The sequence below is a fragment of the Carassius carassius genome, chromosome 26, assembly GCF_963082965.1.
Source record: "Carassius carassius chromosome 26, fCarCar2.1, whole genome shotgun sequence".
Taxonomy (NCBI): Eukaryota; Metazoa; Chordata; class Actinopteri; order Cypriniformes; family Cyprinidae; genus Carassius; species Carassius carassius.
Window position 1 is genome coordinate 18436509 of NC_081780.1, and position 25570 is coordinate 18462078.

At 39.2% G+C, this 25570-nt stretch overlaps 2 protein-coding genes across 8 annotated transcripts in view; both read left to right on the forward strand.

Moving 5' to 3' along the window:
• The window catches only part of celsr1a (cadherin EGF LAG seven-pass G-type receptor 1a), an 81880-nt gene extending 80671 nt beyond the window's left edge, over positions 1-1209 (forward strand). For 3 of the 5 annotated variants that reach the window (XM_059511492.1, XM_059511496.1, XM_059511497.1), the window contains one exon: positions 193-1209. In XM_059511492.1, the coding sequence (XP_059367475.1) occupies positions 193-223 (31 nt within the window). In that variant the 3' untranslated portion in view covers positions 224-1209. Of the gene's footprint in view, positions 1-162 lie in introns of all 5 variants that reach the window. The other 2 variants (XM_059511494.1, XM_059511493.1) reach the window with 2 other exon arrangements.
• A 4126-nt stretch (positions 1210-5335) lies between these two features.
• Positions 5336-25570, forward strand: part of gramd4a (GRAM domain containing 4a) — a 54557-nt gene continuing 34322 nt past the window's right edge. The window contains exons 1-3 of one of the 3 annotated variants that reach the window (XM_059511498.1): positions 5336-5590; positions 11404-11611; positions 23132-23240. In XM_059511498.1, coding sequence (XP_059367481.1) covers positions 5562-5590; positions 11404-11611; positions 23132-23240 — 346 coding nt within the window. In that variant the 5' untranslated portion in view covers positions 5336-5561. Of the gene's footprint in view, positions 5591-11403; positions 11612-22888; positions 23049-23131; positions 23241-25570 lie in introns of those variants that run through there. The other 2 variants (XM_059511499.1, XM_059511500.1) reach the window with 2 other exon arrangements.

A 25570-nucleotide genomic window follows, 5' to 3' on the forward strand; every position in this document is an offset into this window, starting at 1 on the left:
TTTGTGTCTACTGAAGCATGTGTGTCGAAACAGTGAGCGTCTTCTTCACACCTGTTGTTCATGTGGCATGCGCCTGCTGTACTTGGCCTGTACTCCTGCCCGAACACCCTTCTAACCCGCATGTATCCTCCTTCGTTTTCTCTCCCTTCCTGCTCACTACAGCGGCTGTAATGAAACATCAATCTGACCCAGCAGGAAACCTGAGGAACTTCTGCCCTCGTGAGGGGAGAATATCAGCCCTTGACAGTGGGAGGAATGTGGAAAATGACGGTGGATTACCCAAAGACCCCCTCTATAGGTGCACCTTGCTCTCCAGCGTGTCCCTGGGGTCCAGGCTCCATCGGAAAACAGTATTACTGCAGACGTCTGCCTGTGAAACAAATGATAAGGAAAGAAAAGGGAATGTATGTACATATGCAAGACGGGGTCAGCGAGGATATATGGAAACTGTGCCAAACCACTAGACATGAGACTATAACTCTCCCAGCATGCCGAGCGGCAAGCTCTGACCGAGTGAGAGGTGGACTTAAAGAGACACTTCAGACTTATGTAATTGTGTACATTTTACCACTAGTGCTTCTTAAAGCTGTGCTAGTGTGGAACTGTGTAGAGACATTTTCTGAATCCCAGAATGCTGAAATTTTCACCAAGTGCCCAGCTCGGCCCGTCCTCATTGAGGAGATCCGTCTCTTAACTAACACCTTTGTCATGTAATTACTGTGTAGATCTATATTTTTTGTTTGTTCTTTTGCAATTGTAATATTTTAAGGCCATTTGTATATTGAAAAGCATTTTTAATAACATTTAATGCAAGATTATTTTTTAATCCAATGTGGTTAAATCAAAACTGTTTTGTACTTGATTTGCAGAGTTAATCATTTGTTTTTTTATGGTGCTGTAGTCCCAAAACACAAGACTAAAAGTCTACTGTTCAACTTTTCAGTGGCGATGTTTTATAATGTTTGAACTGTGATGACATAGATAGCCCTTAGACTCAAGGAAATGAAAATGGATGTGTTTTATTTAGTAATTCAATGATTCATATTCCAAAGAAACAGCCGAGAAAAAGACTTGCAGGTGTTTTACATCATTTTTTTTTTTCATAACAAAAGACACTGGATTTCTTATGACATAGCTGTATTTATTTTTATGTTTTGAGACACTGGACACAAATTGAAGCTGTAAAAATAAAAGCTCTCTGAATTTGTATTTTTGTTGTATAATATCTTGTCTTTTCTCAGTCCGAGCTCAAAATGTAAGGTGAAGTATAATAGGATGTACTACCACTTTTTTTTTTTTTTTTTTTTTTTTAAGTTTAGCTATAAAGTGTAAAAATAAGTATTATAAAAACATATGCTCTGTGTTTTACAACTGCACTACTCTACTACTTTAATGCTAGTATAGGCATAAATCACAGATTAACCTTAATTGTGATTAAAGCAGTTATTTGAGCCCTGATTGTCAATGTATTATTGCTTAATTCGCTCACACTTTATTTTATGGTCCAATTCTCGCTATTAACAAACCATTAACTATGATTTCGCCTCAATAAACTCCCAATTTTCTGCTTAATAATAGTAAGGTAGTTTAGGTTTGGGGAAGGGTTAGGAATGTAGAATATGCTCATGTAGAATAAGTGCTTTATAAGTGCTAATAAGCATCTAGGTAATAAAGTGTTACCCTTAATTCTATGATAGTATCTATTGGAGTATCTAATAAGACGCCAATATAAATGGGTCTTTATAACTGTGACATGCTCTTTATGTTAGCATAGCTTTAGTTGATGTATTATTGCTAAATGCAACACAACTTTTTACACTAAAAAAATGTCAACAAATCCTAACAAACCAATCGTCTTTTGTTGTGGACTTTGGGGTAATATCAGCCCAAAAGGCATGCACAGATGCACACTTCGAAAAGTCGTCAGAAATTATAACTCATCCAGGTATCTTCTACTCATTATTTTCTACTTACTGACTCTTAAGTGTGTATGCTAGTTAGGATGGACACTATGCAAACTTCCTCAGTAGGTCCATATAAGTACCTTCTGTGGCTTACTTCACTCAGGCCTGCTTTCTGCCCTTTACCCTAAATTCCTGTGTGATGCTTTTACTGTCGCAGGTGGCAGAGAACAAGAATTCATCTCCAGCTGAGCTTGATTATACTGAGTGCTCTTAACTGCCTTCGCTTCAAAGGGCACATGAAATATTAACTTGTGCTGAACTCACGCTCAGAATGAGGAACTAAGGGGTGGGAGTGGAGTGGTAGAATATCTTAATCGGACACATTTCAACCATAAAAAAATACTCAAAAGACAAAAACAAAAAGAGATTTTCTTGTTTTGGATTTTAAAACAAGAAGAAGAAGAAGAAGTTTAGAAATTTGTCTGCTCTCGTGAAGAGGTAACATATATCAAAAACTTGTGTCCAAAAATGTTCACAGTCTTTGCAAACTTACGTTCAACGCTGCTGGATCAATTAAAACTAAAAGTCACATTTAGCTTTGTTCACATTGACTAATAACTAAGTAACGCATTTGTGGTAACACTTTTCTAAGGTGTCTTTGTTACACATCATGTACTTACTATTATAATAACAAAACATATATACAAATTTACATGCAAGCAACTCCAAACCAAACCCTAATCCTAACCCTAACCATAAAATAATTACATGTAGTTAATTAATATTACTTAATACTTAAATATATAATTACACTGTAACAAGGACACCTTAAAATAAAGTGTAACCACATTTGTCTACACTCATGTGAGGTAAACTTCCCAAATTTAGTGAGCAGAAACTGAATTTCCAATTGGAATTCTTCTGTACAAATGCAGAGTGATACAAATCGCTCTGCCGATCAAAATCGTGAAATAGAAATAACTTTTGTACACTAGAAAACTGCTTTTTTTTAAAGAAGGATTACCATTACTCTGAAGGGTGAGCTTGACCATCAGCCTCAACATCACTGTCAAAAACTCCCCCCTCAGAAAGCAGATGCCTATGGCTTTTTAAGAAGGAGTAGTCTTTCACAATCATGCATGTTTTTAACCATCAAATCACAGTCAGATCCTAGAAGAAATATGTAATTTTAGAGAAATCCTCTAGAGATATCCCCACGTAATGCAGAGACTGACAGTCCGGGAAAAGTCCTAATGTGTTTTTTTTTTTTCACACTTGAAGAGTGCTGTGGGAAGGAGGTGACACAAACTGTCATTCCAGATAAACAGAATAGATATATGATCATGTCAATCTTTTCCTTGCCCAAAAATACTGAAAATATATGTCTTGCTGCTCAACATTCAGATATTCTTGGCTAGTGTTTGTTGCGGCAGAAACCCTTCACCTTCCCCAGCTCCACCTGTATAGATCAGCTACAGGGTGAGCAAGTAATTTCATGTATGTTATATGAGGGAGTTATTTCATATATTTGACACTATATTTGCAGCAGCAGTATTTCTTACATGCTCGCAGCAGCATGTCTGTGGATGTAGTCTCGGTACTTGCTCTGCCGCAGCAGCGTAGCAGATCTATTCCACCAAGACCAAACACATTAACATTGCCATGTATATTACCATGCAAAACTCCCAGAGAGCTGACAGAATTAAGCACATGAGAAATGTAATATTTACTGTTTATAATAGTTATAATAGTAATAGTATAATTAGGCAATGTATCACGCTTTGGGGTAACCAATTGTATCAGTATACTGTAGCTTTCATTCAGTTGATAGCAGACACGCTGAAATAATATTAGCCTACGTGTATTAGTTTTAACTTTGTTTTACCCCATTTATTCTTGCCAAAGGAGGACAACCATTTATTTCATGTACTTCAACACTTGGAAAAGTCAGGGTGACTTGTGCTCCAGAATAATATGTTTTTTAAGACTCAGTCAGTCTAAACAGCTAAACAGTTGAGATACACATTACATCTGCTTAGATACTTGATGATGAAAATGCTACTTGTTTTGTGAGGCTTTTTCACGTCCTTTTAGCGCCATCTACTGGCAAACCAGTTACTTAGCTTATATCTCATGGTCGTCAAAAGGCTTTTTCAAAACAATTGCAGTCTTGTCTGGGTCTTATGGTCTCTGGCAAGACTGTAGGCTACTTATAATGTACTAAAGATAATGCATAACATAGCCACTACTTAGTGTGGTATCTTTTCTATTTTTATCACCCTGTAATAGGAGATTTATTATTATTATTATTATTTTAAAATTCTTAAATCGATAGTTCTTCGTCTGAAACTAGCCCATAGATCATGGGAGGGACTCCTTTTTCAAGTAAGTTATATAATATCTGTAAATTATTCTGAACTCTGATGTTCGTTTTGAATTAACTCTAAATTATACAGTCTAAATGGTCGTATTCTTTGTCATATCTGGCGCCATCTAGCGGTAAAGTAACACATATAGGTGAGTTTGACATTAATAATAAAGACATTGAACGTGTTCTTGTTGGGTTGGTAACTTTTCATAAGGCATCGTTTTCCTTTATATACTGACTGACCGAAAGCGATTGATTTACCTTTGCTTTTCATACAGTGTAATCTTATCAGTAGAATATGTGAATAATGTTTAAAAGGAGATTATTTACTAAGTCTAGCAGTCAAAGGTCACGAGCCTGATCCAGGAAAAGTTTGAGAGTTCCACACACAGTCACAGAGAGTCACAATTGAAAAATGTAAGTAAAACTCTGCTACATAACAAACAAAATTATTTATTCATTGCTGTTTATGCGTATGTATTTTTGAAAATATTGAATTCAGCTATTTATTGTTAATTTTTTAACGTATTATTATTATTAGTAGTAGTAGTAGTAGTATTGTTGTTGTTTTTGTTGCCGTAAATACTGTTGTTGCTGTTTTGCAATCAGCCATGATTTTTTTTTTAAGTGGAAGTGTAAATATATATATATATATAAAATAAACTAACAGCACGCATTAATCTTCTGATATGAGTTGAATCTTTGTCTCAAATATAAATATATTTTATAAGTAAAATTATGTTATGAGGGGAAACAAAAATATTGAATCTTTGAATTATTCACCAACAGTCCCTCTAGTTCAATAGTTAATGTACGATATTAAATACAAACACAAACATCACATTTTATATACAGCCAGTCATTTAATATACGAGTGTCTGAAGTCCATAAAGCTGCATGCAATATTAAATAAATAAATAAATAAATAATAAGGTAATGTATCAAAAACAACAACATCAACAACAACAAAACCTCCAAACTTTTTAGTAAACAGTGCTGCGGCTCCTTTAAGAGCTCAGCGGGCGCGTTTAGGAGATCTGCCCGTCTGCTGTGTCTGTGTGTGTGTGTGTGTGTGTGAGTTCGGTGACATCAACAAGACACGCAGATCCGTGTTCTCTGGGGTGGGGGGGACTGACATTAACTCACACATAATCAGGACTCTAGGGACATCGCAGAGCTCTTTTAGACAGCGGAGAAGAAGAGCGAGCCGCCGCTCAGGGATCTGGTCTGGTGTATATATCTCCAGCAGGTGTTACTGAAGGATCTCTCACGGACTGTCAGCAGGGTTCATGAAACTTTGCTACGATTTGCGAGCTGGGTAAGCGGATCTTTAACATGTGTCCTTTAATAACATCCAAGAGGGCAACAGGCGATTTACGGGATGTGTGTAACGTTACAGGAGGACTGTCGTGATTCCTAGCTGAAAGCGTTTCTGTTCGGAGTAACGATCTTTAAAGCGAAGCCGTTCATATCAGTGAACATATTAGTGTCGCACTAAGACCTGCTGGTTTAAATAGCTAAGTATGTATACGTCACAATCGAACGTGTCATCGCTTTGTTTAGCGTGCCATTTAAACGCGTTCCTGGAACGTGACCGTTATTCTGTCATTCAGAATCTTCGGAACAAAATGTATCATAATCAGACTGAATACATTGTATCCAAACACCACGCAGATGGCCTACAGAACACATGATTTTGATGATGATGGAGTGAGCTGAGTGATTACATGTTACTGATGATGATGAATGCGTGATTCTGAAAGGAAGTTATTCATTGGTTAATTTATCAATTGATTCTTTGACTGATTCATTGACTCGTTCACTGATCAGTTGATCTGAACTCAGCCACCTATTCGTTGTTCCGTCAAGACAAGCTCGTTTGGATTTATTTATTTAGTTTCATTTCACAGTTCCTGATTCATTTATCATTGTAAAATCTGCTGAATTATTGAAACCAGCTGAATAATTATTCCACTGATTCATTTATATTTTATTTAATTGCTCTGCAGAGTTATTGATTAATCATTCTTTTGTTTATTAGATATAAGGATTCAACGATTTATTGACCTTTTGGATCACCAATTCATCATTTATTGTGAAAGAAGTTCAATCATTGATCCATTGATTTATAGATCTGTTAAATAATTGAAGAAAGAATCTTTGATGAACTGATCCATGGATCCATTTAATTATTTACCTATTATTATTCATTCTGAAATAAACCAAATCGTTGAAAATGAATTGACTCTAGTAAATGATCGCCTAAGTCATTGATTAATTAATATTAAATAATATCACTGCATCATTGGTTCATGTAGGCTATCCATTGTGAAATTAATTAAAATATTGAAATAATGGAATCACTGATTAATCAATCAGTTCATTGTTCTGTTGTTTCATTTATGATGTCATATGGGAAATCATACTTTTGGAAATTGAGATCTAAAAGCTGAATAAATAAGCTTTCCATGGTTTGTTAGGATAATACAATATTTGGCTGAGATACAACTATTTGAAAATCCGGAATCTGAGAAGGTGCAAAAAAAATAAAAAAAAATAAAAAAAATAAAAACTAATTAGAATTTTGAGAAAATCACCTTCAAAGTTGCCCATATTAAGTCTTTAGCAATGTTACTACTCAAAAATTACGTTTTTATATATCTATGGTAGGAAATGTTCAAAATATATTTATGGATATATGATCCTAATAAATAAATAAAAAATAATAATAATAATAATAATAAAAAATTTTACCCATACAATATATTTTTGGATATTGTTACAAATAAACCTGTGCTGCTTAAGAGTTTAGTTTTTTTTTGTCCAGGGTCACAATTAATCTTTTGATTCATTAATCCATGGATTTATTAATTCATTGCCCTGTTGAGTCTCTAATTAAACCTAGTGAAATCAACTAAAACAATCAAAACTGAATTCTTGATCCATTCTGTCATTGATGATTTAATATTGCGATTAATTAATCACGGGATACATTAATTCATTGACCTATGAGACACTGATTCATTTGTCCATTTAGAAATCAGCTAAATAATCCAAACCAGTTGTATCATTGACGCATGGATTAACTGATCTGTTATTGATTATTTTCATAATTTGATAACTGATGAATTCACTCATTTTCAGATTTAGTGGTTTTCTCAAGCAAACCATCTCTTTGATCAGTCAAACACAGTATTCCTGTACTGAAAGAGTTTACTGTATGTCGCATAGTGCTGAAACAAAGAAGTCAATTTTGTGTTTTTGTGTGTTATGCACAGTAGCATAGACTCTCTCACTGACGTTGTTTGCTGTTGTAAGTCATAGCATTCCTCCAGTGCTCTCAATGGTGTTCAGTTAGAAGTGAATCAGAAGGCCTTGGTGGCGAATATTTGTGTAGAGATGTGGGCAGTGTAGATATCGGTGGGTTATGTGGGTGGACACATTTAGTTCCACCTTGTGTACTTGACTGCTGCTCTCACAGCATGCAGAATCACAGTAATAGCCAAATATCATTTCAAAATAACAAGTACTGAGAGCTCTCAAGGCAGTCCCTGTTCTATAATGTAATTTCAGAGAGAGCTGGGTACAGTCGAAGCTCATGACCCCAGGTTTTTTTTTATTTTCTGCATCTATAATCTTGTGCCATTTTTTTCTCTCCATAAAATTATTTTTTTCTTAATTTAATTTAGTCATTCTAACTTGCTAAATTATATGTGGTAGGTATAGAGAAAACAAGTGTTAAAATGCTGAAGGAGACAGCTGTAAGCTGTAAGCTGTAAAGCAGCTCTAAAAGACAATAGTGTCATTATTTAGTTTAAGTCAGTTCAGAACATCGTGAAGTTCAATCATTTGAGACAAGTTCTATTCAGCGATAAGCAGTTCTGCAAAAGGCAGCAACACCATTCTTCAGTTCGAATCAGTTCAGTGCTGATTCAGTTTAGTTTCTTACCAGTGTTGATGTTGCAAGATGTGATTCATTTGCAAAAGAAAACAGTGTTATTCGTAGATTTATGCATTTAGCAGATGCTTTTATCCAGTGACTTACAAATGGGGAACTTAACAACCAAGTCATCTGGATTCAGGTGGATTTGCTGGGCCTGTAAACATTTGATTGCACATAGCTTGTTTAACATAGTAAAAAAAAAAAAAAAAAAAAATTCTACAGTGCTTCCATAAACTTTAAATGAAAGTGAATGTAAAATCTTCAACATGTTACAAAACCTTTCATCCTTACAAATTGTGTTCTAGTTGAACCTGTTATATTATGATGGTTATCGAAGTCCACATTGGCACTACATTTCCACTGGGATTTCCTCCGAATTTTGAAAAACTTTGGTCAGTGAGTCTTGCTCGAGGCTGAAAGAGCATCTGAAATCCACTCACAACCTGTTGCGATCTGAGATGTTCTTTTGGCATTCGTCTTCAGAACAAAAAAGCTAATAAATTCACTTTTGTATATAAAGGTCAGCCCTAGAGACTACTGAGAATATTCATTCACGTCCTGAGGATATAAGCATGTGTCAGAGAGGTGACTTCTGGGTAAAATGTACCTAACAATTTATTTCAGAGATAGGGTCCACATTTAAATAAGAGTCATGTAATAATGAAATCAAAATATATTTAGTGGTCCTCTATCATCCATTAGTGTGTAATTATGTAAATCAGCTTATTAGTTTTGATTAAAAGAAGAAACAAACATAAAAAACATGGTTATTGTCATGGTTGCGTAAGTTTTTAAATATTGTAGTTTTGTCTTTACTTTTTAAAATAATTTTAAAATTATTTTTTTTTTAAAGGTTTTAAAATGCTTGTAGGACATCATCATGTTTACTTTTTCTTAAAATCGTTTGAATTTTTACAAATATTTGATACACATTTAGTTGTATTCATATATTAATTGATTAATATTATAGTCAACATCTAAAGAAAAATGCAGCTTTATGTACTGTATGTATAATGCATTTTAAAAGTGGTTTTAATGTAATGCACCTCATAATGCATTGTGCATGTTCATTGTTCATAATATGAATCATTGTACATTAATAATACATTATAACACTCATCAAATTATTGTTACACTATGCATTTTAAATTCTGTCAAATTATTTATGACAAGATATAATGTATTACAATGCACATTATGAATAATGCATTGTACACTTTTATAAAGCATTACACAAAGGCTTTAAGTAGAGTGATACAGCATATTTTTCATAGTACAAACCCGATTCCAAAAAAGTTGGGACACTGTACAAATTGTGAATAAAAACAGAATGCAATGATGTGGAAGTTTCAAATTTCAATATTTTATTCAGAATACAACATCGATGACATATCAAATGTTTAAACTGAGAAAATGTATAATTTTAAGGGAAAAATAAGTTGATTTTAAATTTCATGGCATCAACACATCTCAAAAAAGTTGGGACAAGGCCACGTTTACCACTGTGTGGCATCCCCTCTTCTTTTTATAACAGTCTGCAAACGTCTGGGGACTGAGGAGACAAGTTGCTTAAGTTTAGGAATAGGAATGTTGTCCCATTCTTTTCTAATAAACAGGCTTCTAGTTGCTCAACTGTCTTAGGTCTTCTTTGTCGCATCTTCCTCTTTATGATGTGCCAAATGTTTTCTATGGGTAAAAGATCTGGACTGCAGGCTGGCCATTTCAGTATCCTTCTTCTATGCAGCTATGATGTTGTAATGATGCAGTATGTGGTCTGGCATTGTCATGTTTGAAAATGCAAGGTCTTCCCTGAAAGAGACGACGCCTGGATGGGAGCATATGTTGTTATAGAACTTGAATATACCTTTCAGCATTGATGGTGCCTTTCCAGATGTGTAAGCTGCCCATGCCACATGCACTCATGCAACCCCATACCATCAGAGATGCAGGCTTCTGAACTGAGCGCTGAGACAACTTGGGTTGTCCTTGTCCTCTTTAGTCCGGATGACATGGCGTCCCAGTTTTCCAATAAGAACTCCAAATTTTGATTTGTCTGACCACAGAACAGTTTTCCTCTTTGCCACAGTCCATTTTAAATGAACCTTGCCCCAGAGAAAATGCCTGTGCTTCTGGATCATGTTTAGATATGGCTTCTTTTTTGACCTATAGAGTATTAGCCACCAACGGTGGATTGTGTTCACTGACAATGATTTCTGGAAGTATTCCTGAGCCCATGTTTTGATTTCCATTACAGTAGCATTCCTGTATGTGATGCAATGCATCCATGATGGTTTTCTGGCCTTGACCCTTATGCACAGAGATTGTTCCAGATTCTCTGAATCTTTGGATGATATTATGCACTGTAGATGATGATAACCTCAAGCTCTTTGCAATTTTTCTCTGAGAAACTCCTTTCTGATATTGCTCCACTATTTTTCGCCGCAGCATTGGGAGAATTGGTGATCCTCTGCCCATCTTGACTCCTGAGAGACACTGTTACTCTGAAAGGCTCTTTTTATACCCAATCATGTTGCCAATTGACCTAATAAGTTGCAAATTGGTCTTCCAGCTGTTCCTTAGATGTACATTTAAATTTTCCAGCCTCTTATTGCTACCTGTCTCAACTGCTTTGGAATGTGTAGCGCTCATGAAATCCAAAATGAGCCAATGTTTTTGCATGACACTTCAAAATGTGTCACTTTAAACATTTTCTATGTTATCTATATTCTATTGGGAATAAAATATAAGTTTATGAGATTTGTAATTATTCCATTCCTTTTTTACTCACAATTTGTGCAGTGTCCCAACTTTTTTGCAATCGGGTTTGTAGTACAATATTTTTTAATGATTAGTAGAAAATAATTTTATATTTAATAGGATTTAATGAAAACAACTTTGCTGAGACATATACACAATAGCCGACATGAGCATAAGCCAATGCCAGTAATCTCAAATGAGCCAAAAATTGGCTAATTCAATTGACAGGATGATATATATTAGTCTGTCAGTACTATTGGCTTACTGTAATAAAGCCACTTTGCATCTTCATTCTGTGCAAGTGAGATTTCTCTGGCAGGTTTGCAGTGTAACACCTGTCTCCTCTTTAAAATATAACAGTTTGCTCTTACTTTTAAAGGTTTCTGTGAATGTGTCACTGTTATCCTTGATACTTTTTGTTGACCCTGCAGGGCTGCCATACACAATGTTAAGGTAAAGCCTAAAGCAGCTGTGTTGAACATGCTAAAGCGGCTGGACAAAATAAGATTCCGTGGTCCAAAGCGAGATGACTTCCTGGATTTACCCGAGTCCCCCACAGGTTCGGACACTGAATGTTTTGAAGACATGCTTCTGAGACCTCGACCTTCAATACGAGACAATGACGAGCAAATAAACCCTGTAAGTAATTACACACACTCTCATTACATTTGACAGCTTTCTACTGAGTAAGCATGAAGTATGAATAACTCATTTGAGAACATCTGTATGCTAGCGTACTAGTTAGTTATGTAATACATGAATTATAGAAGGTTGGTTTTCATAGGTTTGCTTCCAACAACATTACGCTGCCATCTAAGGTAACGGTGACTTGGATTTAAACTTGATGTCTTATTTTAGGCCCTCAAAGTGTCCCTTTGCGGAACCACAGCTGATCTATATTCTGTACGGTAATGTCAAACAAAAGCCATGAGGGATGATGTTGCTAACTGTATCATTTTTAGATCAGGCAGTCCCTGAACATATTGCCTCAAGCTTAGTTATGAAAAAATAAAATAAAAATCAGTATATATACTGTACATCCAAGATGGTGGATAAGTCTAGAGAAATATAGATTATATATATATTTTATTCAGCACTGACAAGTACCAATAAAACTATTTAAAAATGCAATATTTTATCCAATATTTGAGTATAAAGTTTGAAAATGTAAGAATGTTAGCATACAAACATGCTTATGTTAAACTATGTTATTTGAAATTGTTTTCAATGTTGAATCTCTCCACATTGCTGTTTGTGTAGTGCATGGTATTCTTGCCTATGCAGAGTGTTTTGAATCATTTCCACGGCTGTTAGAATGTTGTGTTAAGGGGGTTACACACCAGGTGAGAGGCATAGCACCATGCCACATCTTTAAGATTCGAACACATTGTTTTCTATGAGTGTAACACACCGTAGGTCCATATCAGGAGGCTATACAAAAAGAATGCTTCTCACTTAGTTTTCCATTAAATTAAATCATATTTGTCCTAAATTATTATTAATACACATAATTACTCCAGATAGAATTTTTCACCAAAATTTTTTACTTTGTCTAGAATAAAGTCTTTATGCTGTTTATAAATAGCTATAATAATATAGATCGCCCTTTCTCTTTCAGTTTTCAAACACCAAACTTCACATGCATTAATGGAACTTTGTTAAGTTTTTAAGTGAACTTTTGCCTTTTTGGGTGATTAGATTCACTGTTTCAGACTGCCGACTGGTGTGCAATATCATTTGTCTTAGCCACAATGTATCACGGCATGACACTTCTCTTCTGGTGTGCAACAAGCTTTAGCTACAATGGAATAGAGAGCAGGAGAATAGAGTAATACAAAGGTTTGAAATGCATTTTTTTTACGCTGAGTCATGTGCAAGACATGAACACAGATCGAAAGCATCAATTTAGTACATTTACATACAAAAACAATGTAATTGTAGCGTAGAGGAATGAAAAAAATGTGTTATGTGCAACTGGACTCTTAGAAGGTAGATGAAGTTCCTATAAATCAGTTTTCTCTATCTCTTTTAGTCTGACCTTTTTATGTCAACTACCTCTTTATCTTCCATATTTCAGCAAAGCAGAAAGAGCTTGTTTAATGTTCTGTCTCGCCGTTATCTCATTCGCCTAGTTAAACTGTGCAGATGTCCCTAAGAAATACAGGAAGGCCTCAGCCATTGCAGCTAATGATGCTTTAATGCACTTTACCGTCCTGTTAACACCAGACACTGTAGCTTCAGTCTGGTACCTTTTCATTTCACAGATGGTTTATGGAAGAATGATTTACCGTAATCATGTTAGAGATGTTTTCTGAGAGGTCCTATCTCTGTAATTTGGTGTGCTGTGTATTTTGAGGCTTTCCCTCAATGATGTCGCCTCAGATTAGTCATGTTGCATAAGTGTCTCACAGATGAGCCTACTTCCTCTGCTTCCATCTGCAACATGAGAGTGTGTTTTGGAAATGTAAACTGAGACGTTGAGTGACAGGTCTGTGCGATTTCTCTCTAGCACATCTTTCGGATGCTGTAGGGCGTCATATTGTATGGTAGTGTGTTCAATGCTCATCCCTCAACCATGGCTCTGTTTCAAAACCAAATGAGTTGCCCACCCAGGCAGTAGTTTTAGGCATCGCTGGCTATTCACAATTGTAGATAGCAAAATCTTCTGTCTATCCATCCAGTCTCCAAACCACTTCTCATAAGTAGGGTCTCGGGGATACTGGAGTCTATAGAATCGGGCAATTGGCAGGAAAACACCCTGGATTGATGGCTGGTCCACATGCACATACACACCAGCAATTTAGTCTTTTTGATTCACCTATCCTGCAATGTTTTTAGACTGTGGGAGAAACCAGAGCACCCAGATAACATCCACTCCAACACCGAGAGACCATGCAAACTCCACACAGAAAGGCATACTGTCTCAACCAAGAGCAGTAAAACTAGATACTTATATTTTCAAGAAAAGCGGTGCTTATGATAACATAAAATTCTTCAAACAAGATGATTTCAGGCCATAAAGAGTTTTTTTATGATATGTCAGTTATGATTTGTTCCTGTGGCTCAGTGGTAGAGCATTGTGTTAGCAACGCAAAAGGTTGTGGGTTCAATTCCCAGGGAACATAAATACTGGTTAAAAAAAATTATAGCTTGAATGCACTGCAAGTCACTTTGGATAAAAGCGTTTGCCAAATGCATAAATGTAAATTATACTTTCAGATACCGTCTTAGAATGTAGATGCCTACTATGTATACATTATACAGAGAGGTGCCTCACTTAAGTCTGTGAGGAAAGTGATGAAATAATCACTTTCTTTTCTCATCCCCCTCTCAGCATGGATTTAGGTCATGTGTTACGCTGGGTATGGAAGACAGGAGGCAAAAGCAAGTTAACAGAGTTTATTGAAAGTAGATGTGATGGATGCAGGTTGGAGAGTGACGCAGGGACCTCGATGGCAGCACAGACTGGTGAGTAGGTGAGTTGATTGCGCTGGTAGAGATGACGGTGGTGGTAGATCCATGAGAGGTGAAGATAATCCGTGTGTGAATGGAACAATCCAGAGACGACCGAACAGGAGACAAGCAAGGGCAGGAACACGAGAATCAGAACAGACATCTAACACGGAGGACCTCAAACAACGATCTGACAAACAAGAGACGAAAGACAGGGTGTTAAATAGGCTGTTGGAATGAGCTGCACCTGCCACTGATCATGAAACAATCAACATGATGTAACATGAATACAGCTGGAGACGATGCATTCATGAACCGTGACAGTACCCCTCCTCCTAAGGACGCCTCCTGGCGTCCCCAGAATCTCTTACCTGTCGATTGTAATCATCGATAAGGGAATGGTCCAGGATGTCCCTAGCAGGTACACAACTTCTCTCCTCCGGACCGTAACCCTCCCAGTCCACCAAGTACTGAAATCCGCGTCCCCTCCGTCTAGAGTCCAGAATTCGATTAACCGAATAGGTGGTCTCCCCATCTACGAGTCACGGCGAGTGGGGAACTGGGGTAGGCGGATTAATGGGAGAATGAAATACGGGCTTTATTTTAGATACATGAAAGGCGGGATGAATTCTCCTGTACGCAGGAGGGAGTTTAAGGCGGACTGCCACCGGACTAATGATCTTGGTGACAGTAAACGGGCCAATAAATTTGGGAGCCAATTTATTAGATACGGAACGGAGAGGAATATTCTTAGTAGAAAGCCACACCTTTTGACCCACAATGTATACGGGAGGCCTAGACCGGTGGCGATCGGCTTTGGCCTTGGTGCGCGCCCCCACTTGGAGTAGAGTCTCGCGGGCTCTAGTCCAAGTGCGGTGACACCTCTGGACGAAGGCGTGAACGGAGGGGACCGAGACTTCGGATTCCAGACTGGGAAAAATAGGTGGCTGGTAACCTACACTACACTCAAAATGAGATAGGCCTGTAGCTGATACTGGTAAGGTATTGTGGGCAAACTCCACCATTGACAGTTGTTGGCTCCAGGAGGAAGGATTCTTGGAGACCAAACATCGCAACACCCTTTCCAAATCTTGGTTGGCTCTCTCGGTTTGACCATTGCTCTGGGGGCGAAACCCTGAGGACAGACTTACAGTCGCTCCCAGTAATCTTCAGAATTCTCGCCAAAATTTGGACACAAATTGGAGTCCCCTGTCGGAAACCACGTCTATCGGGAGGCCATGTAAACGAAAGACGTGATCTACGACAGTCAACGCTGTCTCCTTGGCTGAGGGTAATTTGGGCAAGGGAATAAAGTGGGCTGCCTTCGATAACCGGTTCACCACGGTTAAAACTACCGTGTTGCCCTGGGAGGGCGGTAATAAAATCTAGAGCGATGTGGGACCAGGGTCTCGAAGGGACGGGCAGCGGTTGGAGTAACCCATCAGGGGGCTGATTGGAAGTCTTACCAGTGGCACAAACCGAGCAAGCCAAAACAAAACTGTGAATGTCGCGAGCCATAAGTGGCCACCAGAATCGTTGCTTGACTAAAAATCTAGTGCGGTTAACCCCTGGATAGCAAGCTACATTAGAGCAATGTCCCCACTGGATAACGTTGGACCTTAATCCCTCCGACACAAATAAGCGGTGGGCACCCGGGCCGAGGCGTTACCCCTTCTAAGGCCGTTTTGACCTTCGATTCGATCTCCCATGTGAGAGTGGAGACCACTAATGTCTCAGGAAAAATACACTCGGGAGTGGACGGGCGTTCGGTATGGTCAAAAATACGTGACAAAGAGTCGGGTTTAATATTTTTGGAACCCGGGCGGTACGAGATAGTAAAGTCAAAACGTCCGAAAAAAAGTGCCCATCGAGCCTGCCTGGAATTCAACCTTTTGGTGGTGCTAATGTACTCTAAATTCTTGTGGTCAGTCCATACGATAAAAGGAACCCCCGATCCTTCTAACCAGTGTCGCCATTCCTCCAATGCCATCTTAACTGCCAACAATTCTCGGTTACCAATATCGTAATTTTGTTCGGCAGGAGATAAACGATATGAAAAATATGCGCAAGGATGGACCTTGTCGTCTAAGGGAGAACGTTGCGATAACACCGCTCCTACCCCCACCTCCGACGCATTGACCTCCACCACAAAATTGACGCTCCCTGCAACCTCTCGAAGGCCAAAAGACATCAACGGCAAAGGATAAGTATTCTTTACCGTGATGTTGGTCAGTCCCCAGTAATCGATACAAGGTCGCAGTGATCCGTCCTTTTTTCCCACAAAAAAGAACCCCGCCCCCGCAGGAGAAGAGGAAGGGCGGATGAACTTCAAAGCTAGAGAATCAGAAATATATTTCTCCATAGCCTCCCTTTCCGGAACAGAAAGTGAATATAATTTGCCTTTAGGCGGAGACTTACCTGACAATAAATCTATGGCACATTCGTAGGGATGATGCGGAGGACGAGAAGCAGCACGGGTAAGCTCCTCCTCTCCATCTGTGTCAGACGTCCGTCGACCCGCAAGGCCAGTTCAATAAGTCCGTTGAGGGATGTGGGGAGATCCAGGGCGTAGATCTCCTTCTGGACGCGGTCTGCCAGCCCATGCAGGAACATGTCCCACTGCGCCTCCTCGTTCCAATAACACTCCACCGCCAGGGTCCGGAACTCGATAGAATAGTCTGAGACGGATCTCTCGTGCTGGCGTAACTCCGCCAGCCTCCTGGCCGCCTCCCGCCCTGCGACGGCCCGATCGAAGACCCGTCTCATTTCGGCGGAGAGTGCCTGAAACGAGGCGCAGCATGGATCCCGGTTCTCCCACAGCGCTGTCCCCCATAATGCCGCCCTCTCAGAGAGTAGAGTCAGCACAAAGGCCACCTTGGCCCTTTCATTAGCAAAGGTTCTGGGCTGTAGGGAAAAGTGCATGTCACAGCGGGTTAGAAATGCTCTACAGAAGTTGGGCTCACCCGAGTATGTCTCCGGGATCGGGAGACGTGGTTCTGGCTGGGAGGGGGGTCTCCGGTGGTATTGAGAGAACAGGCGGTGTGGGCGGCGCAGTGGGAGCTCGTAGTAGTTGGAACTGTTCAGTGAGCTCGGACACCTGCGTCACCAAGGCTTGAATCGCGCGACCAGTGTCGTTAAGATTCCTCTCCTGAGAGTCCATCCTCTGAACACTGGCGCTGAGGAATTCCTGGAGAGCAGAAAGTTGAGAACTCGCTGCCTCCATGTTGGTCAGATCGTTCTGTTACGCTGGTTATGGAAGACAGGAGGCAAAAGCAAGTTAACAGAGTTTATTGAAAGTAGATGTGATAGATGCAGGTTGGAGAGTGACGTAGGGACCTCGATGGCAGCACAGACAGGTGAGTAGGTGAGTTGAGTGCGTTGGTAGAGATGACGGTGGTGGTAGATCCGTGAGAGGTGAAGATAATCCGTGTGTGAATGGAACAATCCAGAGATGACCGAACAGGAGACAAGCAAGGGCAGGAACACGAGATTCAGAACAGACATCTAACACGGAGGACCTCAAACAACGATCTGACAAACAAGAGACGAAAGACAGGGCGTTAAATAGGCTCTTGGAATGAGCTGCACCTGTCGCTGATCATTACTTCCTAATAAACTGGCAATAAATATCACTAAGAAAAGTAGGAGAAGCCAGTTAATATAATAGTTTTCACATTCACATAAACTGCTTGCACCTCAGACGAAACAAAATAAATGCTGCCATGGTGGATGCCTGCTGTTTATAAATGCAGTCATGTAAAACAATTATACAGAAATAGTTTGATGATAGATCTTAGATGCTGAGGCATTTTAAAACAACCAAAACAACAGTTCAGATGCTGTGCAATGAGATCGTTCTGCTGGTTAGTCAAGTTATCCCATCCCTTCGTGCAAAGTCACGTCTTTTTTGACGCGCATAGTGGAATTTATTCGGTAAATGTGTTTCTATTGTAGTTAATGCACATTTTTTCTTAGCAGATAAAAAGTTTATCCTTCTCAATTGTGTCATTTATAGATTTTATGCACATTTTGGTGTTTCCATCCAGCATTTGTTTATGCAATGTTCTAAAATGCGCATTAAATTAGGTGGTGCAGTGATGGCCACTTTTGAAACAGTGAATCATTTTGCAAAGCAATTGGTACAATTGATTCGAAGCTTCGAAATGGTTCATTTCTCCCATCACTAAGAAATGAAAGCTTTAACCTAAGTTCTGCCAGGAAGACTCAATTACTTCGTCACATATTACCTTCATCATTATCCAATCTCGTCTTTATACTTCGGTGTAAAAGATCGTACTTACATGTTTGAGTTTGCAGATGCCGACGTGATAACAACCTCCACCCTCCCCACCACCACCAGGATGGTCCTGTCCTTACCTCCCAAGGGGGTCGGCTGCGCCCCTGCCTTCGTCTTCAGGCAGGAAATGCAGGTCCGCTACCCTCGGATTACGAACCTTACACGGGGCCTTCCGCCAAAGAAATTTATAATTATGCTTGCTGAGTTGTCAATAAATGTATGCTTCGTACATCATTTTATCTCCCGAGTCTTTCTGGTAGAACAAACAGTTCACTGAAGGCAAGTTGTGATGAAACCAAGTGCAACATTTATTTAATTTAATTTATTTTATTTAAGGTGAAATCCAAAATCCAAACAAACGAAGAAAGACTTGACTTTGCTTGAACAGACTTGACTTGGCATGAACAGAAACACAAATTAACCAACAGTAGCTTGCACAGTTCAATACTCAACAGGAGACAATTGCAACATGAGGGCTATTTATATCAAACAATACAGGTCACATGACAAGAACCAACTAATGAGAGACAAGACACATGACTTAGACTACCAATGACAACAACCATCTCATGTGGCATTTAGGTGTCTTTCCACAGATTGTTTAATGCTGCTTAGAGGTGGCATACTTGCATTTACACAGTAACTACAACTGTATACTTTGATACTAGGGGCTGTTATGGGCTGGTTTATGCAGCATTGTACCTATACATTGAATTTTGAGGAGGCACATAGCAACCTTAAGATAGCAGTGTAAAGACACCTATAGCTTCAAGAATAGTTTTCTAATTTATCTGCTGCTGTGTTCCAAGTGCACCTACAGTATGATCCCTAAAAGGTTTTGTCTTGTTCATAAGGCTCAGCTTTTAAAAATGAGTGGGGTGATGTGAAAATAGTTTCCATAGACCTTTCTGGTTTGGTGATTAAAATCAATATACTTTTGTGATGGGTTTAAGGAAGTGTGTAACCTAACTTTCCTCACATGCTAAAAAGCTGACCAGTTTTGCCACCCCATTTGCATGTTTTTGCATTGGTTATTTCCTGCATCGCAGGCAGCTTTAGTTTTGAATGCAACAGCCTGCTAACAGAGATTGTGACCAGTGGTGCCGTGACATTTGGGCAGCTGTGAGGAGTGAGTCATCACTCACATGCTTATCCAAATAGCTCTGGCGCACACATACAAACACAGACACACATGGAGCACACATAACTCTTGTCCGATCGTGTATATCCATGTAGTTTAGACTGTGTCATTGCAACACTTTTTACTTTTAGATTCATTCACTGATGAGTCCCTGAAGGCTGGAGGTAATGAGATCAGTTTTTCACACAAGCAGGGGTTTGATTGACTCTCTGCTGGAAACTGCCTCTTTCATGCTCTACTGATGACCCTTCTGACATATCTTTTTTAGGACACTTTGTTTTGTGTCCCAAAGGTGCAAGATGCAGATTACAGTAGCTAGTAGGGATGGAAATCAAGAACTTACTGTTCTTTTTAAGTTGTTTGTAAAACTGGAGTATGCCACTTTTATTTTGAAAATATTTTCACGACGGGGTGGAGGGGGAGTTTGGGGTTTATATATACAGTACAGACCAAAAGTTTGCACACACCTTCTCATTCAAAGAGTTTTCTTTATTTTCATGGCTATGAAAATTGTAGATTCACACTGAAGGCATCAAAACTATGAATTAACGCATGTGGAATTATATATGGAATTATATACATAACAAAAAAGTGTGAAACAACTGAAAATATGTCATATTCTAGGTTCTTCAAAGTAGCCACCTTTTGCTTTGATTACTGCTTTGCACACTCTTGGCATTCTCTTGATGAGCTTTCAGAGGTAGTCACCTGAAATGGTCTTCCAACAGTCTTGAAGGAGTTCCCCAAGAGATGCTTAGCACTTGTTGGCCCTTTTGCCTTCTGTCTGAGGTCCAGCTCACCCCTAAACCATCTCGATTGGGTTCAGGTCCGGTGACTGTGGAGGACAGGTCATCTGGCGCAGCACCCCATTACTCTCCTTCTTGGTCAAATAGCCCTTGATGCCTTCAGTGTGACTACAATTTTCATAGTCATGAAAATAAAGAAAACTCTTTGAATGGGAAGGTGTGTCCAAACTTTTGGTCTTTACTGTATATAGTGGTTTTGCAGATCATATTGTGGTTTTTGAATCACAGATCGGATGGTTTTCAGATTAAAGCACAGAGAATGGCAATGCCCTGAACGTTTTTTTTATATAATTGTATGTGTGTTTATCATAAATGCAGGGAGAAGTGAAAGAGGAATAAGTCACACACTGTCTTAACCACGACATTATGCTTGTTCATGCTGAGTGTGTGCAAAAACAGCGCATGAGTAATGAAGTTCTCTTTCGCAGTTGTGGTAGACATTTCTGGTAGGCAATTATACAGAAAAACTCTAATGAAAGACTTTGCTCTGGCATTTTTAAATGGCCATAACAACATTTCAGATGCTGTGGAATGATATTGGTTCAATGGTTAGTCAAGGATTTGCTGTCCCATAGCACAAAGTCACATGATATTTTTGATGGGTTTGGAAGAATTTATTCGCAAAATGCATTTCCATCTCTCATTATTTGCATTAACCCTTGTCAAAAACCAGTTCAAGTGAGTGTAAAAAACTTTTTGGCGAATTAAGGGATTTTTATTTGAAATTTGGCATTTCCATCATTCTCATGCGATACTTCAAAATGTGCATTAAAATAGGGTGATGGGAACATAGTTGTTGACTTCAATTACATGTAAATCGATATAATTCGGAATTTGGCGGTATTCTGATTAATACTGATTAATGAGTAACACTTTTCAATAAGTATCCCAGCAGTTAACATTAGTTAATGCATTAATTAAGGAATAATTGACTACAGAATTATCAGGGAATATGCACACTTGAGGTGGTAATGCAGCCGTTACACCTCAGGTGACCATCATTTTCTCACGTACTGGAGTCAACTTGTTTTGACCAGTTTTAACTTCTTGTTATTTGCTCAGTCCCTGTCGTTCTGGGTTTTGCTTATTTTGCCGTTGTAAGCTGTATGGACCTTTTGAAATAGCTGAAATCATTTGGTGAAGTTTTATGGGCATGTAATGCGGTTGAGCCCTGCCCGGAACTTCTTAAGCCTTGTGTTTCCCTGAAAATATTTGCACACCTTAGAAAGTTTGTCAACCAATCAGATTCAAGCATTTAACAGCCTCGAAGTTTAATTAGCATTATTATTGAGGGAAGTCGTGGCTCCGGACTTGCAATCCAAACGTTGCGAGTTTGAGTCTCGGGCCAGCAGTAGTTGTTGGTAGGGGGAGTGAATGTACAGCCCTCTCTCCACCCTCAATACCACAACTGAGGTGCTCTTGAGCAAGGCACTGAACCCCCAACTGCTCACCAGGTGCCGCAGCATAAATGGTTGCCCACTGCTCCGGGTGTGTGTTCACGGTGTGTGTGTGCGAACTGTGGATGGGTTAAATGCAGAGCTAGAATTCCGAGTATGGGTCACCACTTTCACTTTATGTATGATGGTTTAAGAGTTCCTGTGGCTCCAGGGTGATAGGTCACATGACATTCATGGTGCACGTGATTGGCTCGTAAAAACCTGTTGCCAAGTGTAGCATTTCCCAAAAGCATCATTAGCTTAAGTACATAGTAGACCCATTGAAACCATTGGAGCGACGATCAACTTGTACGATGCTTTTGGGAAACGCAGCCCAGAACTAAGTACCCATGATCAAGCTATTTTGTTGCTTAAATGCTTATTTTTTCACTATTTTGTACTCCTCTAGGTTTCTCTCTTTGCCTTAATTTCTCTTCCATGTGCATCCCTAATTTTCTATCATATTTTCCTATTTTGTATTTCCCCTACTGTTGCTTATATGTTTATATATGTGTCTCATCATCTCGGATGTAATTCTGCTGCAAATTGCGTGAAGCAAGCATTTTACCATCAGAGCTTTAATGCTATGAGACCAAACGCGTGTGTGTCAGAAAGGAGAGCATGCCTGCACTGTCAGTCGCATTGGCCTCTTAAAGAGATACGTCTGCTTTTCTGTCTCTCTCTGCAGTGCCGCCCTCTCTCCTAATCTCTCACTCACCTACTTTCTCTATCTCTCTCTCACTGCGGCTCGTCTTTCTGCAGATCTTGCGTTCTTTCAGCCTGTGTGTGCGTGTGTGGGGCGGGATGGAGTCAGAGCAGGTTCATGCCGTGCTATCAGTGAGTCAGAATATTACAGTCTATGTTTGTCATTGAGACCGGCCTCCAGCCTGAGCCTTATCTCACTAAAACAGGAGGAAGACACCATAGAGAGGACTGGTATTCTGTAAGTCACAGCTCGGAGAGACTAGTTTATGTGTGGTTTGTTTTAGGATCTTATCTGTCAATAACCCTGTGTGTTTTTTCTAGGCTGGTTTGGGGTCTTTGTCTGTCATGCATGACCTGAGGAACGAATCGGAACGTCTCAATGAGGTCAAGGGTCATTTGGAAATTGCCTTACTGGAGAAACACTTCCTACGTGAGTACTGGAGTCTGTTCTTGTATTCATTTTATGACATATAGAATATAAAGCTGAACAAAAGTTAGGATGCTCTTTATTTATATGCACACTGTTTCATTCATACCTACAGGTTACGAATAGTGGGTCCAGCATGTGTTGTATACCATGTTAAAAATGTACAGTGCAGGGATGGAAATTAGCACCCGCCACCAGCCAAATGCGGGTGTGTTTGTGTTGTGGCGGGTAAACTTGCTTCACCTACCGGCCACCGTGGCAGGTAAATAAAAATAGCATACCGTTTCACTCGGCCAGTGGACAAAAAAAAGTCAATTTTCATCCCTGGTGTGTGTACAACACGCAATAAAGTGTAATATCATCAGAAGCAGCTCCGTGGAGAAGGGCGGTGTAAACCGGGCTCGAAACGACAGCGTTGTTCCCAGTACAGTGTTTGCAGCTGAAGTTAGTGCCGCCGGCGGAGTGATATATTTGTTGGTTATTTACTGTACGTTTTATAGCACTCGCAGTTTGCTGGGCCAGTGTGCTGGGACAGTTTGTGTTTATCTTTTTGTTTTTAACGGCATAATAAGCAAACTAACAAACAGTATTATCGGTCGCGTGTCTAACTGCTGTCCGGGGGATGCATTTTATTTCCAGTCTTTAAGTACTTTTTCAGAAGTTAGCTCTGTGGCTAGTATGTCAACCCTCTACATTGCGAGTAAATCACTCTCATATGCGACTAAATCTTCCTTCTGGCTACTAAATGATGTCTAATATGAGCCAATGGCTAATAAATTATCTGATTTTACTCGCCAGTGTGTTAGTTGGAGGCTAAGTTTAGCACAGATATTTTCACTCGCGAACACTCTCTGACTCTCCGTCAGACGATCTGTGCTTTTTTTTTCCTCAATGGATGCGCAACGCACCTGTGTTTAATGTACCGTGATCTCTAGTGTTAAGGAGCATAAATCGCCGTCGCTTTCTCTCACACTCACATAGAGAAAGAGAGAGAGGGGATTGACGTGCTACATTTAAACAATATTATTTGTTGTATTTTCATGTCAAAATAACGGTGTTCCTATGGAAGACTTCAGCTTTTAAAGGGTCATGAAACCCCAGACTACTTATTCTAAGATTTTAGCAGAGGTGTTTGTGTTGCACATCATAGAAGACAATGTTAGCATCCGCTAATTTTAACTGTTGGAGAAAATTGGTTAATTTTAAGCTTTTTTGCTCCGTTTTCATCTTCCAGATTTAGAATCTACATTGTGTTGACGTCACGATTTTTGACGGGGCAATGGACTATAGTACACTGATGACGCGTCGGTGTCTATTCAATTATTCATGAGATTGCGTGTTTATCCTATGAGAAGACGCTTCGCTTAATTATTCACAACAGCATGTGTTCATTTGCTATGAAAGACTCATCAGACTGTGAAATGACATCACACACATTAACAGAGAAACATTCATGGATTGCAGAAGAGTGTTTGTTTTTTCTTTGTAATAAGAGGTCAGCACAAACGCGATTCATTCACTTGGTGAGTGTAACCGTTTTTATAGCTCTGTGACACAACCTGTCAGAAGGCTTATATAAATGCCACAGAATAATATATATGTCTCATTTGTGAGTCGCTTTGAATAAAAGCGTCTGCTAAATGACTGAATGTGTAATATGTTTTCGATGCAGAGTGCAAATGGCTGTGCATTTATTTGTGCTTTTAGCTCGATGGGAGCGAAATGAAACTTTCTGAACGCAAAGCTTTGTGTGCTGTCTGTCTCCCCTCTTTCCTCCCCTTCCCCTGGTCCGCTGCACACCACGCCCACTTTTTTAGCATTTTTTAAAACCGTGGTGAGAACTAACCTGTGCTGAAATGGGGGATTTCATGACCCTTTAAGAACAGCCGGGTTTTCCGGTAGTGGGTGGAGTTAATGCGTGAACGGCAATCTCATTGGCTGGCGCTCACCTATTATCGTCCCTGTTTTGATTTCAGCAAATCAGTTCGAGCGAACAAACAAAACCTAATTAATATTCATGAATCCAGCAGCTCATTAATCCTTAGTAATCCTTAGTGTGTTTTATAGTTTTTATTAGTAGGAATCATATTATTAATATTATCTTATCAGGAGTTTTGTAAGGGTTTTTTCCCAATTTTTTTTTTTTTACAGAAACACTGAATGACCAAAAAAGCACCACCACCAGTCCAGTTAAAATGACTAATAAGCATTCAAACATGGTTAACAAGTTTACTTCTAATTACTATAGTTCTATTCTTAAATGATATTTCATTATTATAAAGCTTGACTGACTGGAGTGTAAACTAAAATAATTACTAGCCAATGGCGATTCA